General features: G+C 40.2%; 1 protein-coding gene across 1 annotated transcript; it reads right to left on the bottom strand.

Annotated features, from left to right (window-relative positions):
- Positions 1-389: 389 nt before the first annotated feature.
- LOC116608812 (golgin subfamily A member 6-like protein 22) lies at positions 390-19,313 on the bottom strand. The gene is made up of 14 exons (XM_048722150.1): positions 19,175-19,313; positions 11,559-11,681; positions 10,708-10,836; positions 9,983-10,235; positions 9,106-9,284; positions 8,613-8,720; positions 7,503-7,700; positions 6,535-7,002; positions 6,023-6,190; positions 5,346-5,453; positions 4,658-4,737; positions 4,044-4,161; positions 1,570-1,657; positions 390-1,191 (listed from the first exon to the last, which is right to left on the bottom strand). The coding sequence occupies exons 2-14, from the start codon at positions 11,643-11,645 to the stop codon at positions 1,007-1,009; spliced, it is 2,169 nt and encodes a 722-aa protein (XP_048578107.1). The 5' UTR covers positions 11,646-11,681; positions 19,175-19,313; the 3' UTR covers positions 390-1,006.
- Positions 19,314-20,314: the final 1,001 nt, after the last annotated feature.

The raw sequence follows: 20,314 nt of genomic DNA, 5'->3' as shown, positions 1-20,314 counted from the left end.
TAGATTCTTTTGAGGTTTCCGACGGACCTCCGGAAGTAAACTGGTGACAATGCGGCTTTAAATTAATCGAGCTGTGTTTTATACCGATCGCAGGGACGAAAGAAGAGCCCTTGTTGAAACGAAATAAAGGAGATTTGTTAAGCCTAGTCCCAGGCGTTCTTATTGGGTTTCCTGTGTATGGTAAGAGTTGTGACGTCACAGGAAACCATCTCCCCGTTCTGTGGGTGAGCTCGTCCCAGCCCCCAACCTACCTCACGGTTCGTCACCGAGCACAGGAAACCCGGTAAAAACGCCTGGGGCTAGGCTGCTGAGATTTGATTATTTTAAGATGAGCGTAACAAAATGAATAACTCATTTCATTATACTGCTTATCAAAACGGCTACAACAGTATATTTCTCTACATTTATTTTTCCAATTTTCAACTTTGTATTTACAATACATTCCTGATTCATCTAAACTGTGTTTCTTTTCTATAAAGTTCAGCACGGTGACAAGCAACGTATTAGCAACTTGTTTTTGTTCCCCAATGACACAACTCATTCTTTTGGGTTCACGAAAACATATTTCAAATGTCTTACAAATATGCAAACAACAACAACATATAATCTAGTTTGCTAACTAACTCCCCCCTTCCTCTTTTTAAAAATAGCGATTTCTATTATTTTCCGCTGGTGAAGATGTATTCCCAAGAACACTATCTTAAACAGTCAGACCAAATTTGAATATGTCCAAGTTCTATGGCAGTAAATAATAATTGACGATAGTGGGTTTCAAATACCCGTTATAGTTGTAACTATATTAACAGCTATCAAATTGTTTGGAAAAGCCCCAATCAAAAAGATCCAGACATTTTCTGTGAATTGATGGTAGTGGGTTTCAAATAGCGTTATAGTTGCAACTATATTATTAGCTATTACGATTGTTTGGAAAAGTTCCGATTAAAAAAATCCAGACTTTTTTTGTAAATTATAAAAGGACACCTCACTTATATGCTGATTTCTCTTATTATTTTCTTGAGCGCAATTGTCGAGTGATTAATCGTCTAGCAGGGTCATCTTTGCTCGCCTCGCTGACTGAGCCTCTGACGGGCGTCGGGGAGAATGTGTCCATGGGACCGGATATGTCTTTCTTTAGAAGCTTTCTCTTCTTCTTCCCTGATGGCGGAACTCGGGGAGGGGAGTTTTCGTCACCTAGGAGAAAATATATAATCATTGTTATCATCACCATTTACATCACCATCATAACATAATAAAATTATCACTATAATTATCATTATTATAAATCATAATATCTTTTTTCATCATAATCCCCATAATCAATCATCATCATCATCATTATTATCACATTACAAACCTAACGTATCATTATAATCATTATCATCAACATAATATCACATATACTAACATCACTGCCAAGACAAAATGGCGGCTTAAAAAAACAAAGAACGGTATCCGGTTCTATTGAGAGCAATTCATGTGTCCTTTCTTTATTCTCAATATTAACCAGTTTCTACTAAATTACTATACAAAATAAAACCAAATTCTTAAGGTGCTTCTGGCAGGACTCACAGGCGGAGTCGAAAAGCTTGCCGAAGAAACCTTTCTTCTTCTTCTTCGCGGACTGGTGCTCCGCAAGACTTAAAGTGCTGCTCTCATTCTGAAATAAAGAGCCTTGTTTAGAAACCTCGACTATCAGTGACGCCTCTCTAACATTCATGGAAAACTAATATTGGAAAACTAGTACTTGTATTTTAAGCGTATATCAGAAATAAGACTGACCTTGTTAGCATTCTTAGCGTATACCAGTATCACGTCTCACCTTGTAGCATTCTTAGCGTATATCAGTACCACGTCTCACCTTGTAGCATTCTTAGCGTATACCAGTATCACGTCTCACCTTGTAGCATTCTTAGCGTATATCAGTACCACGTTTCACCTTGTAGCATTCTTAGCGTATATCAGTACCAAGTCTCAACTTGTAGCATTCTTAGCGTATATCAGTACCACGTCTCACCTTGTAGCAATCTTAGCGTATATCAGTACCACGTCTCACCTTGTAGCATTCTTAGTGTATATCAGTACCACGTCTCACCTTGTAGCATTCTTAGCGTATATCAGTACCACGTCTCACCTTGTAGCATTCTTAGCGTATATTAGTACCACGTCTCACCTTGTAGCATTCTTAGTGTATATCAGTACCACGTCTCACCTTGTAGCATTCTTAGCGTATATCAGTACCACGTCTCACCTTGTAGCATTCTTAGCGTATATCTAGTACCACGTCTCACCTTGTAGCATTCTTAGCGTATTTCAGTACCACGTCTCACCTTGTAGCATTCTTAGCGTATATCAGTACCAAGTCTCACCTTGTAGCATTCTTAGCGTATATCAGTACGAAGTCTCACCTTGTAGCATTCTTAGCGTATATCAGTACCACGTCTCACCTTGTAGCATTCTTAGCGTATATCAGTACCACGTCTCACCTTGTAGCATTCTTAGCGTATATCAGTTCTACGTTTCACCTTGTAGCATTCTTCGCGTATATCAGTACCACGTTTCACCTTGTAGCATTCTTAGCGTATACAAGTACCACGTTTCACCTTGTAGCATTCTTAGCGTATACAAGTACCACGTTTCACCTTGTAGCATTCATAGCGTGTATCAGTACCACGTCTCACCTTGTAGCATTCTTAGCGTATATCAGTACCACGTCTCAACTTGTAGCATTCTTAGCGTATATCAGTACCACGTCTCACCTTGTAGCATTCTTAGCGTATATCAGTACCACGTCTCACCTTGTAGCATTCTTAGTGTATATCAGTACCACGTCTCACCTTGTAGCATTCTTAGCGTATATCAGTACCACGTCTCACCTTGTAGCATTCTTAGCGTATATCAGTACCAAGTCTCACCTTGTAGCATTCTTAGCGTATATCAATACCACGTCTCACCTTGTAGCCTTCTTAGCGTATATCAGTACCACGTCTCACCTTGTAGCATTCTTAGCGTGTATCAGTACCAGGTCTCACCTTGTAGCATTCTTATCGTATATCAGTACCACGTCTCACCTTGTAGCATTCTTAGCGTATATCAGTACCACGTCTCACCTTGTAGCATTCTTAGCGTATATCAATACCACGTCTCACCTTGTAGCATTCTTAGCGTATATCAGTACCACGTCTCACCTTATAGCATTCTTAGCGTATATCAGTACCACGTCTCACCTTGTAGCATTCTTAGCGTATATCAGTACCACGTCTCACCTTGTAGCATTCTTAGCGTATATCAGTACCACGTCTCACCTTGTAGCATTCTTAGCATATATCAGTACCAAGTCTCACCTTGTAGCATTCTTAGCGTATATCAGTACCACGTCTCACCTTGTAGCATTCTTAGCGTATATCAGTACCACGTTTTACCTTGTAGCATTCTTAGCGTATATCAGTACCACGTTTCACCTTGTAGCATTCTTAGCGTATACCAGTACCACGTTTCACCTTGTAGCATTCTTAGCGTATACAAGTACCACGTTTCACCTTGTAGCATTCATAGCGTGTATCAGTACCACGTCTCACCTTGTAGCATTCTTAGCGTATATTAGTACCACGTCTCACCTTGTAGCATTCTTAGCGTATATCAGTACCACGTCTCAACTTGTAGCATTCTTAGCGTATATCAGTACCACGTCTCACCTTGTAGCATTCTTAGCGTATATCAGCACCACGTCTCACCTTGTAGCATTCTTAGTGTGTATCAGTACCACGTCTCACCTTGTAGCATTCTTAGCGTATATCAGTACCACGTCTCACCTTGTAGCATTCTTAGCGTATATCAGTACCAAGTCTCACCTTGTAGCATTCTTAGCGTATATCAGTACCACGTCTCACCTTGTAGCATTCTTAGCGTATATCAGTACCACGTTTTACCTTGTAGCATTCTTAGCGTATATCAGTACCACGTTTCACCTTGTAGCATTCTTAGCGTATACCAGTACCACGTTTCACCTTGTAGCATTCTTAGCGTATATCATTACCAAGTCTCACCTTGGGAGTTAGAGGGAGGGGAGGCTTGCCAGGCGTGACGAGCGTGGATGTTTTTCGTGCTGTACTCGGTCGTGATTTGACCACAGAGCTCGTCCTACCCGCGGTGGAGCGGGTTCGACTAGAAAAATAAATAAATAAATAAATAAATAAATAAATAAATAAATAAATAAATAAATAAATAAATAAATAAATAAATAAATAAATAAATAAATAAATAAATAAATAAATAAATAAATAAATAAATAAATAAATAAATAAATAAATAAATAAATAAATAAATAAATAAATAAATAAATAAATAAATAAATAAATAATGGCTTTGTTAAAGATTGGCTTTAACTTGGACGTAAGCGCAAGCGCAGCGCATTTTCCGATCCTCACTGGAACGCAAGAACGCAACTGCTTGATTTTCTTCCGCTTGTGTTTGACCGATTTTCACTTGTTTTGTGCTTACGCTTGCCTCCTAGTGAGTAACAGCCTTTATTGTCTTCTTACCTGCTTGTGTGGTAGCAAATAGTCACTCGCAAGTCAGTTAGCTCCCTTACACGCTCAACGTGTTAGCCACTAGGCCACGTCCGTGCTTTTATGTGATTATTATTAAGAAATTGACTTACACAGAGCGGGAGACAGACCCAGGAGTCTCGTCATCTGTGTCCATCCTACGGCACTTGGCGGCAGACAACTGCGCTTTGATCTGAGAAGAAAGGATGGATAAGTACGGTAGAAACTCTCTATTACGAACAGCTGCGCATGGATCACTGAAAGAAGGACATGATGCGTACAGCACAACCTCGCTAACACGAACAACTTTTCTTTGATCACAGAAAGGACAAGATGAGAAAGAGAAGGACCTCACTAACACGAACAAATCCGCTTTGATCACAGAAAGAAGAACAAGATGAGAAATTGTAGGATCTCGCTAACACGAATAACTTTGCTTTGACCACAGGAAGAAGTAGAGTAAGTAAAAGTAGAACCCCGCTAACATGAAAAACCGGGCCTTGATCACGAAAAAAAAAATCAATAAAAATATGAGTACAGATAATCCTCCAAAACAAAAACAAAAACAAAAAAGGTAAAAACAACAACATACAAACGCGGCAAAGTATCTATGGAAACTTCGCCCTGGTAAATTCGGTTTTGAAAATTGAATTACAGTAACAAATATTCTATGCGTGACAAGAAAGTGTGACCAAATCAAAACAAAACGTAGTGTTACGCTTAAAACATCACAATATACACACCCATAATGTTGCGTGACGCACCATAGCGAGACGCGTGACACATCATTGCGTGACTCACCTCGGCAAGGGAGAGCTCGCTGCTACTTCGGCGTTTTCTTGAGCCCTTTGTGGCGGCGCGAGTTCGTCTACGTCCCATGATGGGAGTAACGTCTATCTCAATGCGATCCTAGACAAAACGATAAGAGGCGATTGGCATTAACTCTCATGCAGAGGACCGCTAACCATTAGGAAGGCTCATGTAGAAGCTTGAAGTCTTGAATCCGAAATCCGACGAATTCTAGCAGTGCTAAAGTGTTTCCGGTAGAGAGTGTTTGGTACTTCCTGTCAATGTTTTGAAATTAAATTTAACACGGAATGGGTGTGTTTATCCTAGAGGCTTCGTAAAATCGCCCGTGATGAAAATAGTAGCTTTTATCGGGATGTTTACAACCCTTGAGCATTGATGCGACGGCAGAACAATGAAATTCGAAAATGTGTGAAGATTAGTAAGAAAATTACACTTCCCGGCCTCGGTAGGATAGGGAAAATGTTTCATAGCTCGTCAAAATCCTTATTTTTGTTAATAATCTTATATTGTGAAGGCAAACTAGTTATCGCTAACATCCATTGGCAGTTTTCTCTTACTTTGCACATTTTAGCGAGTTATTAGTACGTCAGAGTTATCATTTGGTTCCAGTTATCGGCAGGTTCGAGTCAGCAGGTCCATGTTATTGGTAATAACAGGGGCCAACTCACCTGAGTAGAGCTATCCTCGGAAGTGGTGGACTCGTCTGAAGTGCGGTTCTTGGCAGGTCTGCGCTGGGCGAGGCGTCTCATGGGCCCGGTACTTGCCGGCTCTTCAATTCCTTCAGTCTTCATCTCTCCAGTCTTCTTGAGTGGCTGAACTTTAGTCTTCACATCCGACTGAAATCATCCCAATAGTGTTTGAATGAATTAACAGAAGCGGTACACTATGGTTGTTTTTAGAAGAAAAGTAGTAAATCACTGTTATGTTGTCGCTTGTGTGAGCGGGTGGTAGTGTGGTAAAGCTAGCGTTACCAGATTTTTGCGATGGTGATAAGGTACTTGCATGGCGATGTGTACACGAGTATATAATTTCGTGACAAAAAAAATAGTGTTAAAGGCATTTGGTTGGCAAGGCATAACGCCATTATTTGTGCGACGAGTCATTTGCGTGACAAGACATTTGCATGAGAAGGTAGTTGCGTGACAAGTTATTTGCGTGACAGGGCTGTTCACAGACTCACCGGTAGTTTCTCAACCTGAACGACCAGCTTCTTGTCTTCGCCTGGCGACTGAGGTACTGTCACTTGCCCTTCCTCTGTGTCCAATTTCCTTTCCTCATTCTTCACGTGTGTCGCGTTTTCACGCGAGTGGCTCTCGCGTACGCGCGCGAGTTCGGATTCGTGCTCTGCCTGCATTTCTCTCCGCACTGACTCTTCCTTTATGTCCAATTTCCTTTCCTTATCCTTCTCGTGTATCGCGTTTCCACGCGCGTGACTCTCGCGTACGCGCGCGAGTTCGCGTTCGTGCTCCACCTGCATCTCTCTCCGCACTGACTCTAGTTTGTTCTCGTACTCGGTCTTCTTGGTGGAGGCCACTTCGAACGCCTCGCGCATGGCTTTGAGCATGCCTTCCTTTTCCTCCGCAGCTTTGCGAACATCAACGTCTTTCAGCTGGATCAGATCCTCGTACTCTTTCTGTTTGCGCTCCGCCTGGGATCCATTAGGGACGGAACATTAGAACAGTGAAGGGGGAGGGGAGTGGTGGTTAAGGAACAAAAAAAACACACACGATAAAAAAAAAATGAAAAAATGCAAGCAGCCCAAACAAGACAGAAAATGCACACAAAGGAAAAAAAATCATGCACGTCTTGGAGACAAGAAGAAGAAAGATGCACGACTGAAACCTCCACCCCTTCATTTTTAGATCATAGTTCCAAAAACTTGCTACGGCAATTGTTTAACCATATCCCACCTTATCACCTTTACCATAACTTTAAACTCTAGCAAAGAATAGAAAAGAGACCAATACAGAGGCATTGCTCCAATTAAGGTCATTTTCAATACTCATCCAAACTACGGAAAAGGGTATACCTTGTTACCATTATGTGCTCAAGTCAGTAACAGTTGCATGCCATGGACCAATAAAAGCTCAAGGCTACAGTCACGTGACGAGTGTGTCACCAGAAAAAACAACAACTATCGATCCTAACCTTTTCCAAGTTCTCGTTGAGTTTGTTGATCTCGAATTCTTTCTCCTTTAACTGCTGTTTAAGCAGCCGTTTTTCCTTGGCGGCGGCCGAGTCGGAGCTCTTCTGCTGGGTCTTCATCTTGGCGATCACTCCTTCCTTCTGCTCCAGCTTTACCAAGATCTCACTTTTCTCGATCTCGTAATCTCGACTGATCTCCACCTGGGAGGAAGTCGTTGTTAGCTATAGAGGACATACCAAGGTATTCTTCATTCATTCAATCCTTGCAGATTCACTTTGATCCAAGTTCGCGAAGTTTGGTTCTCAACCTTATCTAGTAAATGTATTTTCCATCCTTACAAAAGGACACTAAAAGTTACGAAGACTGTAGGGTTTTTAAAGGAGAAGCGTCACGTCTTCTCTAGCCTTCCGAAACGTATAGCCCGGATCGATCTCTGAGAAGGGGGAAAAGTGCCGTTGATAAATCTTCAAAATTCTCTGTTTTACTGCCCATCCGAAAGCTAAATCCAAGTTTCTGTTACAAAAAATGTCTTTTTTCTTATTAGCTAGCGTTTTATTTTTAAGGATAATCGTTTTCTGATAAAAAAATAAGTGAAATGAAATTTGGAGTCGTTTGTGAGGTTTAGCAAGCGAGTGGAGGTCCAGCGATCACTTTTGGGAGTCAAATCAGGCACGAATTTGGATCGAAGCGAGTACTCAGTATCTTTATTAGAAGGGTTATCGAATATTAAATGCTGACAAGAATAATATCATTGGTAAGACTTTTAGTGAAAGGTTTATTTATTGCATATGTTAACACAACTTAAATATATGTCATTCTCTCTGTTCGAGTATTATCTCGGCTATTTTGAAAAATAGTACACAGGCGTCCCGTCTTGCGAGTTACCGTGACGCTCCTCCTTTAAGCTAAGGTTTTTGCATTTTTTGCAACCAAAGTCACATGCGTAGCTAATGCAAGTTGCGTAGTACGATCTATATCAGTAGATCACATAAACATACACGTCTGTCCCCGAAGCGAAAATATTCAAAATGAATAAGAAATGTCAATAAATGCTCGCCCCTACTTGCAATAACAACGACTGAAACAGCTTTATATTCCACAAGGATTCATACCTTTGACACCTCGATTCCCGCCTCTGTCTTCCTTAGCGCATCGAGCTCCCGCTGTAGCTGGACCTTTTCCTCGATGTAAACGGATAGCGTGCCTTCTAGTCGGCGAATCTGGCATGTGGAAACGCAACATTAGTAAGAATATCGTCATACATGGTGACTTTTAGTCAAGGGGGTTTAGGTTATGGTTGAGGGCGTGTAACTAATATCAAAGACACGCAAAATTACCTTTGCGCGTTCAAAACCTCCTTGACAACGTATTTCCTTTCCCAGCCTTAGATACGCACCTCCGCGGAATAATAGAGATTCCTTAAAGGCCTTTAAGCCTTCCATGCCGACTATCCTATCCCAGCCAAGAAAACTTACTTCTAGAGACGTAGTAAATGTTCTAGTCTTTTATGACGACGTATTTCCTATCCCAGTCTAGGCAACTAACCTCTAGAAACTCCGTAGAAATGCTTAACCATTTTTTGATATCCTAGCATTGCATACTCACCTCGGCGGAGAGAGAATTTGTGGATGTGTTCTGGTCCCTAAGTGTACGCAACTCCTCTGTGAGGGACTCTATCCCCAGCTGTCGCTCGGTCAGTGCATCTTGTTGTTCCTCCATTACCTGGTCCTGGTCTTGAAGCGCGCGTTTCAGCGCATCGACTTCCTTTTCACGTTTCTCCGACGCTAGGATATTAAAGAAGGCCAATCATGCCGCCATTTTATGCTCCCGCTCAATGGCGAGCAACACAAAGCATTCATTTCCATCGGCTAATTCAAGCCAGTAACCGAGATATTTTCAATCAAATATCGTCAATAACATATTAGACTTCATTCGTAGATTGTTATTTTTATGTTTTCTTGCGAATAAATCGCTGTATTTCCAATGATTAGTGGGTGATCGACATTCTTTAAGGAAAGGAAATTTTCAAGGTAGGGTGGGGGATCTCCTTACGATTAGCGTAACACTTTGCCAACTTAGGAAACATCATTTCAGGTGAGCGATAATGGAGGTTTCCTGTAGGCTGCCGTTTTTATGAGAATGACCGCTATGTCCGAGTGTATCACCAAGTGACCTTCTATCATTCAAAAAATGGCAGAGCGGTGGGTAAAGCGTTATTCGAATCTTCATTATTATTCAGGTCTCCTCTTTTTAAAAATCTGATTTTTTTTAACCTTCCTCCTTCCGTATTAGCTTCCTCTTTTTCTATTATACTTTTAAAACTCATGCTCCCCCGATCTTTTATATATAAAAAAAACTTCAAGGCCCCTCCTTTTTTCGCCCAGTCGACGCCCCCTTTAAAAAAACGAACGGTTCCTTATACAAAAAAATATATCAAGGTCAGAAGAATGTCTTCTGTACTAAGTATGATCACCGCACGCACCTTTGACGAGCTTCTCGGCGCTTTTCGTCTTTTCCTTTAGCTCTTTCCCGAGCTCAGCGACCCTAGCGTTGACTTTGTTCGCGTCTCCTCCCTTCCTCTCCATCACTTCCTTCATCTTAGCGACCGTCTGCTCGAGAGTGTTCTTCTGTCTGTTGTGTTTCGCCTCTTGGTCTTTCAACTCTTTTTCGAGCTTGTCGATAGATTTTTCGCGATCCTCAATTACTGATTGTAGCTCAGTCATTGTCTCCCATACCTTATAACAGTCCAAATAATGAACCGATCAATATTACATAGTACAACCGCTTTAAATGGACACCTCGTTATTGAAGACAGAGAAACCAGGCTCTAAGGACACCATGTTATTAAGGGCAGTTATCAGTTATTATCCCGACAAAATGCCCGATACATTTTCAAAAAATATTAACATGTATAATAAGGACACGTAATTAAGGACAAGTTGTCGAGGTTTGAAAAACAAATTGTCAAAAATTTGTTTTCTGGCTAGAGAGCAACAACAGCAGCCCTTTGGCCGAAAAAAAAAAAACCTCGACATGGGTAAAACAGGGCTAAAAGGAAATAGTTTTTTTGGCATGTGTGTGACACAAGAACAACCCAGGGAAGTGGCCTGCAAAGCCAAGAGAACCTGAAAAAAACACTGGAATCCTAAATGAAAAGTAAAAAAAAGTCAGCGATTGTCTTTTGCGACTCTTTCGGACGTACAGTACCTTGCCAAGCTCGTCTGACTTTTCTTGCTCAGATTTCGTTAATTTTTCTCCTAGTTCTCTGAGTTCTGCTTCCTTTGACGCTATTTTCTCCATCAGACTTTTGATATCACCCTCTTGTTGAGCTTTACCCTTATATAAGAAGAGGAATATGTGTTATTAACCGAAATAGAAAAAAAAAGTGGGATCCACTGAGCTTTAGGGCAACGGCTATGCTTTAACATCACCGCCGTGGCTCTAGGTTTAGTATCAGTGCTGTTCGACATGACGAAAAAAACCTGGAAAACCCGCAATTCCAGATAGAGAGAGAAGACACAATTTCATACAATGGCTATAGGTTCCTTGTATTACGGGCTTATTTTCAAGACACAAATAACGTGAGGCCGAAGTGCACATAACCAGATTTTTGCTTTTTAAAGAAAATTTTTCCTTGATCATCATTGCCCTGTGTATCAGCTCAGGGACGAAAAGCTCAAATTTCAATGACACTTTACAAATCAATTCGCATCAATTTAAAAAATGTCGCACTTTAATATTTTGTTTGCTATAAGTTACTAAGTACTCAGAGAAATTCTCCGTCTTATTCGATGTGAAATGGGCTTATTTGACGCGTCACGTCATGTTTTTCAGTCATGTCGTGCTGTTCAAGTAAATAATCAAGGATGAAGAAATCAAAAGCTGAATTGGTATAGAAAGGCGGCGAAAAGATTGACTTAAGAGATCAAGTGGTCGCAGATTTATCATCAAAAAAGATGTCAATCTATGACTAGAAAAAACGACAAGAAGCAATAGAAACAAGATGTTCAACTCTGTGTTGCTCCATTCGCAGTGTTAGGAAACGCCCTGATATTTACCAAAATGGCCATTTTTTCTTCCTCAGACTTCGTCAACTTCTCTCTTAACTCTATTAGTTCAAGCTCCTTGGATGCTAATCTTTCCATCAAAGTCTTAATTTCATTGTCCTGTTTCGTTTTACTCTGAAACCAGAACAAAAAGTGGCAAGCAGGTGAAAGTAAGTAAAAAGCAAGTTCTTGCAAACATCCATAAGCACAGCACATTCCCGATATGCTCATATCTGTATTTTTGATTGAAAAATACAAGCAACCATCAAATTGTGCTGGCTTCAGCACAACGATGAGGGAGTAGAGATGGGTCCGCAATGCACTGGATACTAGGTGCAGCGGTGTTTCACTTTGACGGGCTGTGAAAAAAGTCAAAATAAGGGGGAGGTATCTGTTTTCGTTAAATTTTCGTAAATTCAGCTCCAGACAGTTTTTAAAACAAGATTGACTAATATGTACCAAAAATGGAACGGTTTGAAAACGGTATCCAGAGTGAAACAATTTGAAAACGATACCCTTTCAGGGCTGTGGGGACGGACTAAAACGGAACCTTTCGAAAACGATTGCCTGATAACTCAGATCCAGTCCACTTGGCGCGCGAGTACGCATGCGCTGTAGAACTTGTTATCGTTTTCGTATCGTTTTTGCGTTTTCGTGGGGACGGGTAGTATAAAAATGAAAACGCTTCGTGGGGACGCGGATCTTTTTAAAAACGGAGCAAAAAGATTGCGTTTTCAAACGAAAACGTATACGTGGGGACAGGGTCTAAGTAACGAGATATGTCCCAACACCCTTAACAGCCTTACTATTATTCTACATGCGCGGAGTCAAGTCAAGTCACGTGACATATGTAACTTTACAATCAATATCAAAATTCCAGTATATTTGAAATGTTGCTCTTTTTATATTTCCAAGACTTGTTATTATTCGTTTTTTGTTTAAATAAATAAAGCTCTATTTCTTTAACACAGATAGTCTGCTTAGTAGTCGTTCTTAGCAGACTAGCGAACAGGACGAAGATCTCACCTTTGTAGACAAGCCGCGCAGAGCGTGGGCACGAGGTCTTCCCCCATCGCACGTACTGTACACCAGAGGACCCCCTGGGACCGGGGGGACCCCTCGCACCAGTCCTCCCCCTAGCACCGGGCGCTCCTTTAGGGCCTTGAGGATATCAATAAAAATTAATGCAAGCAAATTGAGAGTATCTTCAGAACAGGAAACTAAATTCCGAGGCTCAGATAGCACTGCTGAGACTTTTTTTAGCCCTGATTAGGCTCGATTCCCAGCCGTCGCTAGGCCTCATCGACCCTACTAACATACAGCGGGCTCACAGAAACCATGTGGAAATCGAGCCTAAGCCCTGATGCGTTCTAAATTGCAGAATGAAATTGTGCTCATAGTAACAACCTTATTATTGCTATTGATCACTAGTGTAATTCTCTTCCTAATAATTCATTGGGTATTATATTCTTATATACACTAAAATTTAAGAACATCGTTAAGAACATATTCAGCCTTATAATGTCCCCCCCAAAAAAACGGCCCAGCCTCAACCACAGGTACCCCAAGCTCACTGTGTGTATGAATGAATAATAGTGGTTCACGTTACGTTGTGTGTGCCATGGTTTACAGTAAACATATGGGATTGAAATAAGCCGTTCACTTTACTACGAAATAAAATCGTAAAACTTTAAAAAAATATTCTGACCTGACAATGGAGTCTTAAATATGGTCTGGGTGAAGTATCAAGCGATACGGCGAAACGTACGGCGAAACGGTTCGCGTGATTACAGCGTAGTATTGCATGGATCGGTATTATTACGATCAACAAAAATGTCGGCTCTTAAGGCAACGGGCAGCCAATAGGTACCCCTGGGACCAAGTACACTTGGCGGGTGCAGGTTCGACAATAAGTTTTATAAATGCGGCGGACAACACCCCGCAACTAAGTGCACAAACGGTCAAATGTGCGCGGCCTATACAACGAATCCCAACCCCAGCGCACCCTCGGGTAGTTACTCCCGTAAAGGTGGAGCGGCTTGATTTTCTGCTGCCAGGTTATTCGGTTTAAACATTTTTAGTTAACGGATTCGCTGATGGGTTTAGAATTAATTTTTTCGACGAGCGCCGCAGTGCACGTCCTCCTAACCAGAAATCGCCCACTCCTGGTTTACCGTCCTTTCCATCTCTACCTGTGAATCATGGGTAATTCAAAGATGTTTACTTTACTTAGTACAATCATAAAACTGCCTTTATTTTAAAATCTTGCTCCGTACCCCGCAAAATGTAATAATAACTCAAAATGTAATACCGGTGATACTTGTAATTGTCATAATAATTTCAAATGTGTGTGGTTTTTTTTTAATGCCTGTCACGAAACAGGGGCTCAAATGCACGTCTGCGCACAGGTTTTAGTTTATTACCCGCCTGGCTTTCCATCGCGTCCATCCTTGCCTGAAAAATAGATTAAAAACTTCAATGATAAGGACGAAACATTAAAACAAATGAAAGGGAAAATAAACCAAACCGATCTCAACGAAAAAAAAAGAAGAAATATAATGATCATTGCTCTTTTAGAAAATGATTTCTAAGAATTCCTGTTAGCATCCACCGTTTATTTGAAAATACTGCACCGTAAGCCGCAAATTGTAATAACTAACGCAAAACCTAATACCGGTGATACTTATCATGTACTGACTGAACTCCCGACCACTTTAGTCAGATTGCATCAAGAATGCTTCAAGAGTTAAATGCCCTAAGCGCTAAGGAATGAAGAAATAATCCTAATTGCCTATATTACTTTTTACGCTAGGCATCAGGGTTTAATGAATTCCACAGAGGGAGACAAGTTCACAGTATGTGCTTTTGGGGATGGACACAATACTGACAACAATAGAAATACACGAGACTCATCCAGTTGCTAGAAATGATCACTTTAATTCCTCCTGTGAAGTATATTCTTGAAAACGACAAACTCTCCCTCATTCTTCATGAGATTTTTTTATTAAATTGATTGAAGCAAAGCGTTCTAATCTCCCTGCTAGCAGGGGAACGTTTTCATTCAAGGAGTTGTTTGTAAAAAATGTCATGAATCATGAAAATCTCGAGGACATCTATTACATCATCTATGTTGGAAAGAATCCTTCGATAAATTCGACTAAAACAAACTGGTGGCCAATACCATGACTCCATGTCGTGTGACGACGGTAAGTTCAACAATTTTTGAAGTTCTAACAGCCAAATGATAGATAAGGACTACTCAAAAGGACTTCTCGTGGACTCCACGATAATTTCACTTAAAAAACAATATCATTTTGTAATATGTCACTTTTATACTCGTTTTTCAGTCACACGTGCACCTTATGATTTTCGTTTCCGAGTCGCGACTGGTTGTTGACGGAAGCCATTTCGCAGTTACGGCGGCCGTTAGACCGCTAACCAATGAGAGAGCGCCGAAAAGTACCAGGCGTCAAGAAAGCAGACAAGATATACATACGCAACGCACTGAATCAACAACAATGCAAAGCCAAGAAACATGTCGTACTAACTGCTGGTTTTGTGTTTATCGGTATTTTCTTGGTGACTGTAGCTAAGAAGGCGATCCACTTTGATGTTGTTTTAGTTGTGATCGATCTGTGACAGCTCTTACAGATGAAGAATTGGAAAAATTCAAGTCATGATTGACGTCCACCAAAACACAGTTGTGACAAAAGGCACAGGGTGTACGTGTGACTGATAACGAGTGTAATATTTTTCTCTAGCCAACTTGTTTTTGTAAGAAATGATTTATTTGTCATACATGTCACAACACAGGGTGAGATAAACGTCTGCGCACAGGGTCTAGTTTATTACCCACCTGGCTTTCCATCGCGTCCATCCCTGCCTGTAAGAAGTTAAATGAGAAATAAAAAAACTAAAACTGAATAAAAATAAAACAGCGAAACATAGAACAGGCAATATGATCTATGCAAACCAATAAAACAAACCAATCGACTAAAAATGATAATTTTTCGTTAGGGTTAGGTTGTATTGAAACAATAATAAATGTGTAACTGACAACGACTTTGCCTTACCTCTAAGCCACGGGACAGTTACCCCTCCTTTAAAAAGAGCATCGATTCTGAAAAAAAATGATGGAGAAAAATGCTAAGCTAGATAAAGCAATTGCAGGCTTGTACCCAGGGGTGTGCAGGGGGCCGTTGTGTAGGGGTGCGAAAGCACCCCCCCCCCCCCCCCCCACAACGGCTAGAAGTCCACTCTTGGTTCTCAATAGACTAAAACTAAAAATCATAAGCTAGATCACTCTGGTATGTAGCCAAATCCGACTATAAACGTCCCGTGAAGATAATGCAAAGGCATAAAAAAAATCCCTTTTTGTTCTTTCGGAGTTGTTTAGAATTGTATCAGAGAACTCCCTCCCTCTCCCCCACTGAAAAATTAGGTCCATTTTTTCGGATTTCGCCCCCCCCCCCCCCCCCCCAGGAAAAATCCTGGGTGAGGGACTGAATTGAAGCAATATATGTGTGCCATAAGGCAGACAAACAAATAATAATAGAATGATTTAATTATAGTTATTTATTAATGTGATAGAAATATATATTTAGCCTTGGGCATTCTCGATTAATTTCCTGAAAACAATGATGTTAATCTACGAACAGAGGATTAATTAAGTTTTTCAACTTATTTTGGTAAATATATCGTTTATTGTATGTTTCAGCTACGCTTGCCACATTGAATGATTACGAACAAAGGGTAAACGTAACATTCGGTGAATGGAAATTGTTCTCTAAATGCCGCCAGACGCAACGCTCACTGCCACAAAATAATATACTGTTCATACAGTTGTATTTCATTGACCGAAAAGACGACTTTCGATCGTGGTTCATAGGCCTTTAACTTTAACTTTGGATACAATAATTGCCCCTAGTAAGCTAAGCCGGCAATGGGTGGTTTGTTTCTTCAGATGTCACTGTTTTATGGTGTTGTTGACCAAAGGCTGAACATGTTCTTTTAAATTCTAGGGAATCCCAGTCTTCAATTCCAATCCAAAAGAAAAAGAAAAAAATCAAGTAACTGTCACAATTCAATGCAACATACACTCGGTTTCGAATGTCAAATTTACTCACTTTTCCTCCAGTTTTTTTACACGTTTTTCGAGATCATCGCTTGCACGCTTTTCCAACTGATAGTCCCGCTCGTCCTTGGTCCCTAGTTCCTGGTCTTGAATTTCCTTTCCTGATGCCAGAGCACAGAGGGTAACGCACCACAGCACAACGAGATGTGATAGGAGATGCGTCTTCATATCGATCAGTGATAACTTCGTCAGAGATTTAGACTTTGTGTCGGTAAAAGCCTTCAGAAGTTTCTATGCTCTTCTAGTGTCTTGCTACACTGTAAAAATCAAAAGAACCGTTATGGCCCTAAAAACCAAAATGGCTTTAAATCCATTTTGAGCTATGAGGTACCAAAATATTTGTGGTACTGACCTAAGAGGTGCTGAGTGCTGAAAATAGCTACGTGTGGTACTGATTTCAACTGCCGAAATGCCTTCTATTTTGGCTTTGTGAGTGCCGAAATGTGCCCGTTTACTGTACAGGACCTCAAAATTCCCCAACTGATCCCGGGACCCGACACGACACGATAACGAGAAGTAACCTAAATAACCTCCAAGGGTTGAAGGGTTTAAGTGACTCCAAAACCCCTAATAATCTTTATTATTGGGATACCTGTGGAAGCCCAGTTATCAAATGCAACTGGCAAACAACGGGCATTCTTGCGCAATAACCAGGAAGCCCATATGCCATTGTTTGTCTCTTTCTTTAGTGCACTCATTCCGGCCTTACATAGGCCTTTTTCTTACACGAAGTATCTAGCCTGCCATCCTACATCACCGAAATGCTTAGTTACCAGAATTCCTGGCCGCCATCTTGGATTTTGAGATTCCAGCTCTCAGATACATGTTATTTGTTCTGTTGAAAGCCAGATTCGCGATTTCATTACTGCATATTTTACCACAGCCTTAATTTCTACCCAGTAATGGTGCGAAATCATTTCAGGTTGGATTTATTTCGCTGTTTTTACTCGTGTTTATATTTGCGACCCGAAGAGACCAGAGACACCTGATTGATAAGAATTATCTGCTAACTGCTTTAGAGACTCACTGTTTACTTCAAGACGTAATTAAACCTGCTCTAGACACTCATAAAGGGACTCGAGGTATTTACCTCGATTGCCTAATCTAAAGTGGAAATAGTTTGAAACAATTGATAAAAATCGTCTCCTACAAATCGCGACACTTGACCGGCTTCCCATGAAAATAAATTTTGTTTTCTTACTTTAAAATATCTTTATCTCTGTCATTGAATGTCATGATATTATTACCATGTCGATTCACAATAAAGCATATGTGTAATTGAGACAAGTTCAAACATTTGGTCTTTCTCGATTTAACATTTTTCGGCATTTTTTGGAAAAAAAACAAATATTTTTTGTTTGTTTTATTTTTAGAAAAGAATTGCTAGCTTTTTCTGTCATTCTGTCAAATCTGGATCACAATCTTCGTGATTGTGATCCAGATTTCAGCAATCAAAAGGACAATTTTCCTCTAGTTTTATAATTTTGATTACTTATCTCTCTGTGTCTGTGTTACTCGTCGTGTACGGGAAAAAAGTATGGGTGGTCCTGAAGCGGTTAACTCTTTCTCTTGCTAAGCCAAGGGCCCAAACAAATTGCAGATCTCAGGCAGGGTCTAGCTCATTTGAAAACCAAACGTGAATTTCACCACAAAATTCATGTTCACACTAGCGTATATTATCGGCACAAGGCAACCGGGTTTGGTTTTGAGTTTTTCGCCACCTCCAAAAGCAAGTCACACTGCAAATGCTGCACTGGACCCACTGCCGTTGCAAAATAAGATATGCAGTTTTTCTCATATGGCCATGTTTTCTTGTCGCTCGTGCAACGCTTCATTATCTCATCATAGGTCTTTCACTTACCGAAAACAAAAAAAAACATGCAAAAAATTAACCAGAATATATATATTTCAAGAAGAACTGTAAACAAGCTCAGTTCCCTCATACAAACTCTGTAATAAACCTACACTCGCCCTGAGCCTGGGCTACCTATGAAAGCTCATAAGCTAGCATGTATAACGTTCGTTTTGATTGGTAGAAAGTTGTGATATTAGAAGAGGTCTGACAAAAATCGTTCTTACGCTTCGCGTACTCACGATTTAAAAAGGTTCATTGTGCTTTTCATCATTTTTCTACAGCAACAGTAAAAATGGTTGGTCATATTTCTAATCGTAATTACAAAAAAGGCCTGCGGTTTTCCTAACATAAAAGAGGCATAAAATCTATAGTGCCATTTTCGTTTGAAAGGTTTTAGAGAATTGGGAAAGGCACCCCTTTTATTGGTTAGCTGCCTCCTTTTCGATAAGATTAAAACTTATCAAACTAGTTAACAGTGATTCCCGGATGCATCGAATAGTACAGCGCAGTTGAAAATGCCCAGTTGATAATTGTGCTATATAAATGTAACAAAATATTGTTACACAACAACTGTTGTGCATGAAAACAAAAAGTCTTTATACTTTCCACTTTTCCTTTTCCTTCTTTTTCAGACCTTACCTTCAGAAAAAGTTTTGTCTGTGCAGATAGAAATGACTCCTCGCCTTCTCTCTCAATATAACCGCAGTAAGGCTCTACAGGGATTTATATAATGTATTTTCCCTTTTCCGCAGCATGCTCCGGTAAGGACACCTTTAACCCGAAATTTCTAGGTCCATTTTCTTTTGGCCGCATTACAATATCGGATAATTATTATTAAAAAAACAAAATAGAATCTTATCGCCTAACGACGACAAGAGCTGTAGCTATACCCAGTATTCACCAAGCGCCACGATATTTTATACCTAAATTAGCCACAGAGATATATAAGGAGAAATAAACAAAAAAGTGGTAACAAAATAAGAATACGTTTAGCAGAAGGCACAGCGACATATTGTTTAAATAGAATCTTGGAGGGCGTAGCTCATATTTTTTTAGATTCCAATGATATATGGTACTGTTTTTTTCTAGTTGGATGCCTCGGCTCTTTTGTGGTTCAAACTTGGTTTTAATTCTGTGTCAATAAATTCAGAATTTTGTTATATGTCTACCAACATATCATGGCGATTCTTTCACAGAGGTATGAAAGGTGCAACCTGTACAGCATCATTGTTTGAGATCCCATGATACTATTTTTCTTGGTATGATAGCTAGACGCCACATATTAACTGTGACTACATGATAATTTATGATCAATACACTGGTTTTCCGCTTGCAAATTTTGAATTCGTAGTCGATATAAGAATTGATGTGGCATTAATTCAAAAGGGTTCGGTGCCCTTTTTTTCCAAGTAGACCCTGCGCTTAGGGTTGACTTCGATGCCTGAAGGATTGCAAGTACATTTGTGTTGTGACATGTATGATATTAACAAAGTTTTATTCTACCATAAAAACACAAGTATAACAAAAGCATATGTACTAGGAGTAACCAACGGTTATGCAGCGCGGGCTCCAAAACAGGCGTTACCGTTTGTACTCTAGTAATTCACTTCTAGTTGTCGTATTTGTCATTGCTTAACTAAGTTTAAAAATTAGCTTTCATAAAATAATCAAAGCTTTGTGAGCCAACTCGTTAATGCATATGTATTTTCATAGTTATTTTCTTGTGTGCATAAAAGATACTATACAGGTTACTGAACAAAGTATCAAATATGACCACAT

The sequence above is a fragment of the Nematostella vectensis genome, chromosome 14, assembly GCF_932526225.1.
Source record: "Nematostella vectensis chromosome 14, jaNemVect1.1, whole genome shotgun sequence".
Classification (NCBI taxonomy): domain Eukaryota; kingdom Metazoa; phylum Cnidaria; class Anthozoa; order Actiniaria; family Edwardsiidae; genus Nematostella; species Nematostella vectensis.
This window is presented reverse-complemented; position numbering and strand designations above follow the sequence as displayed.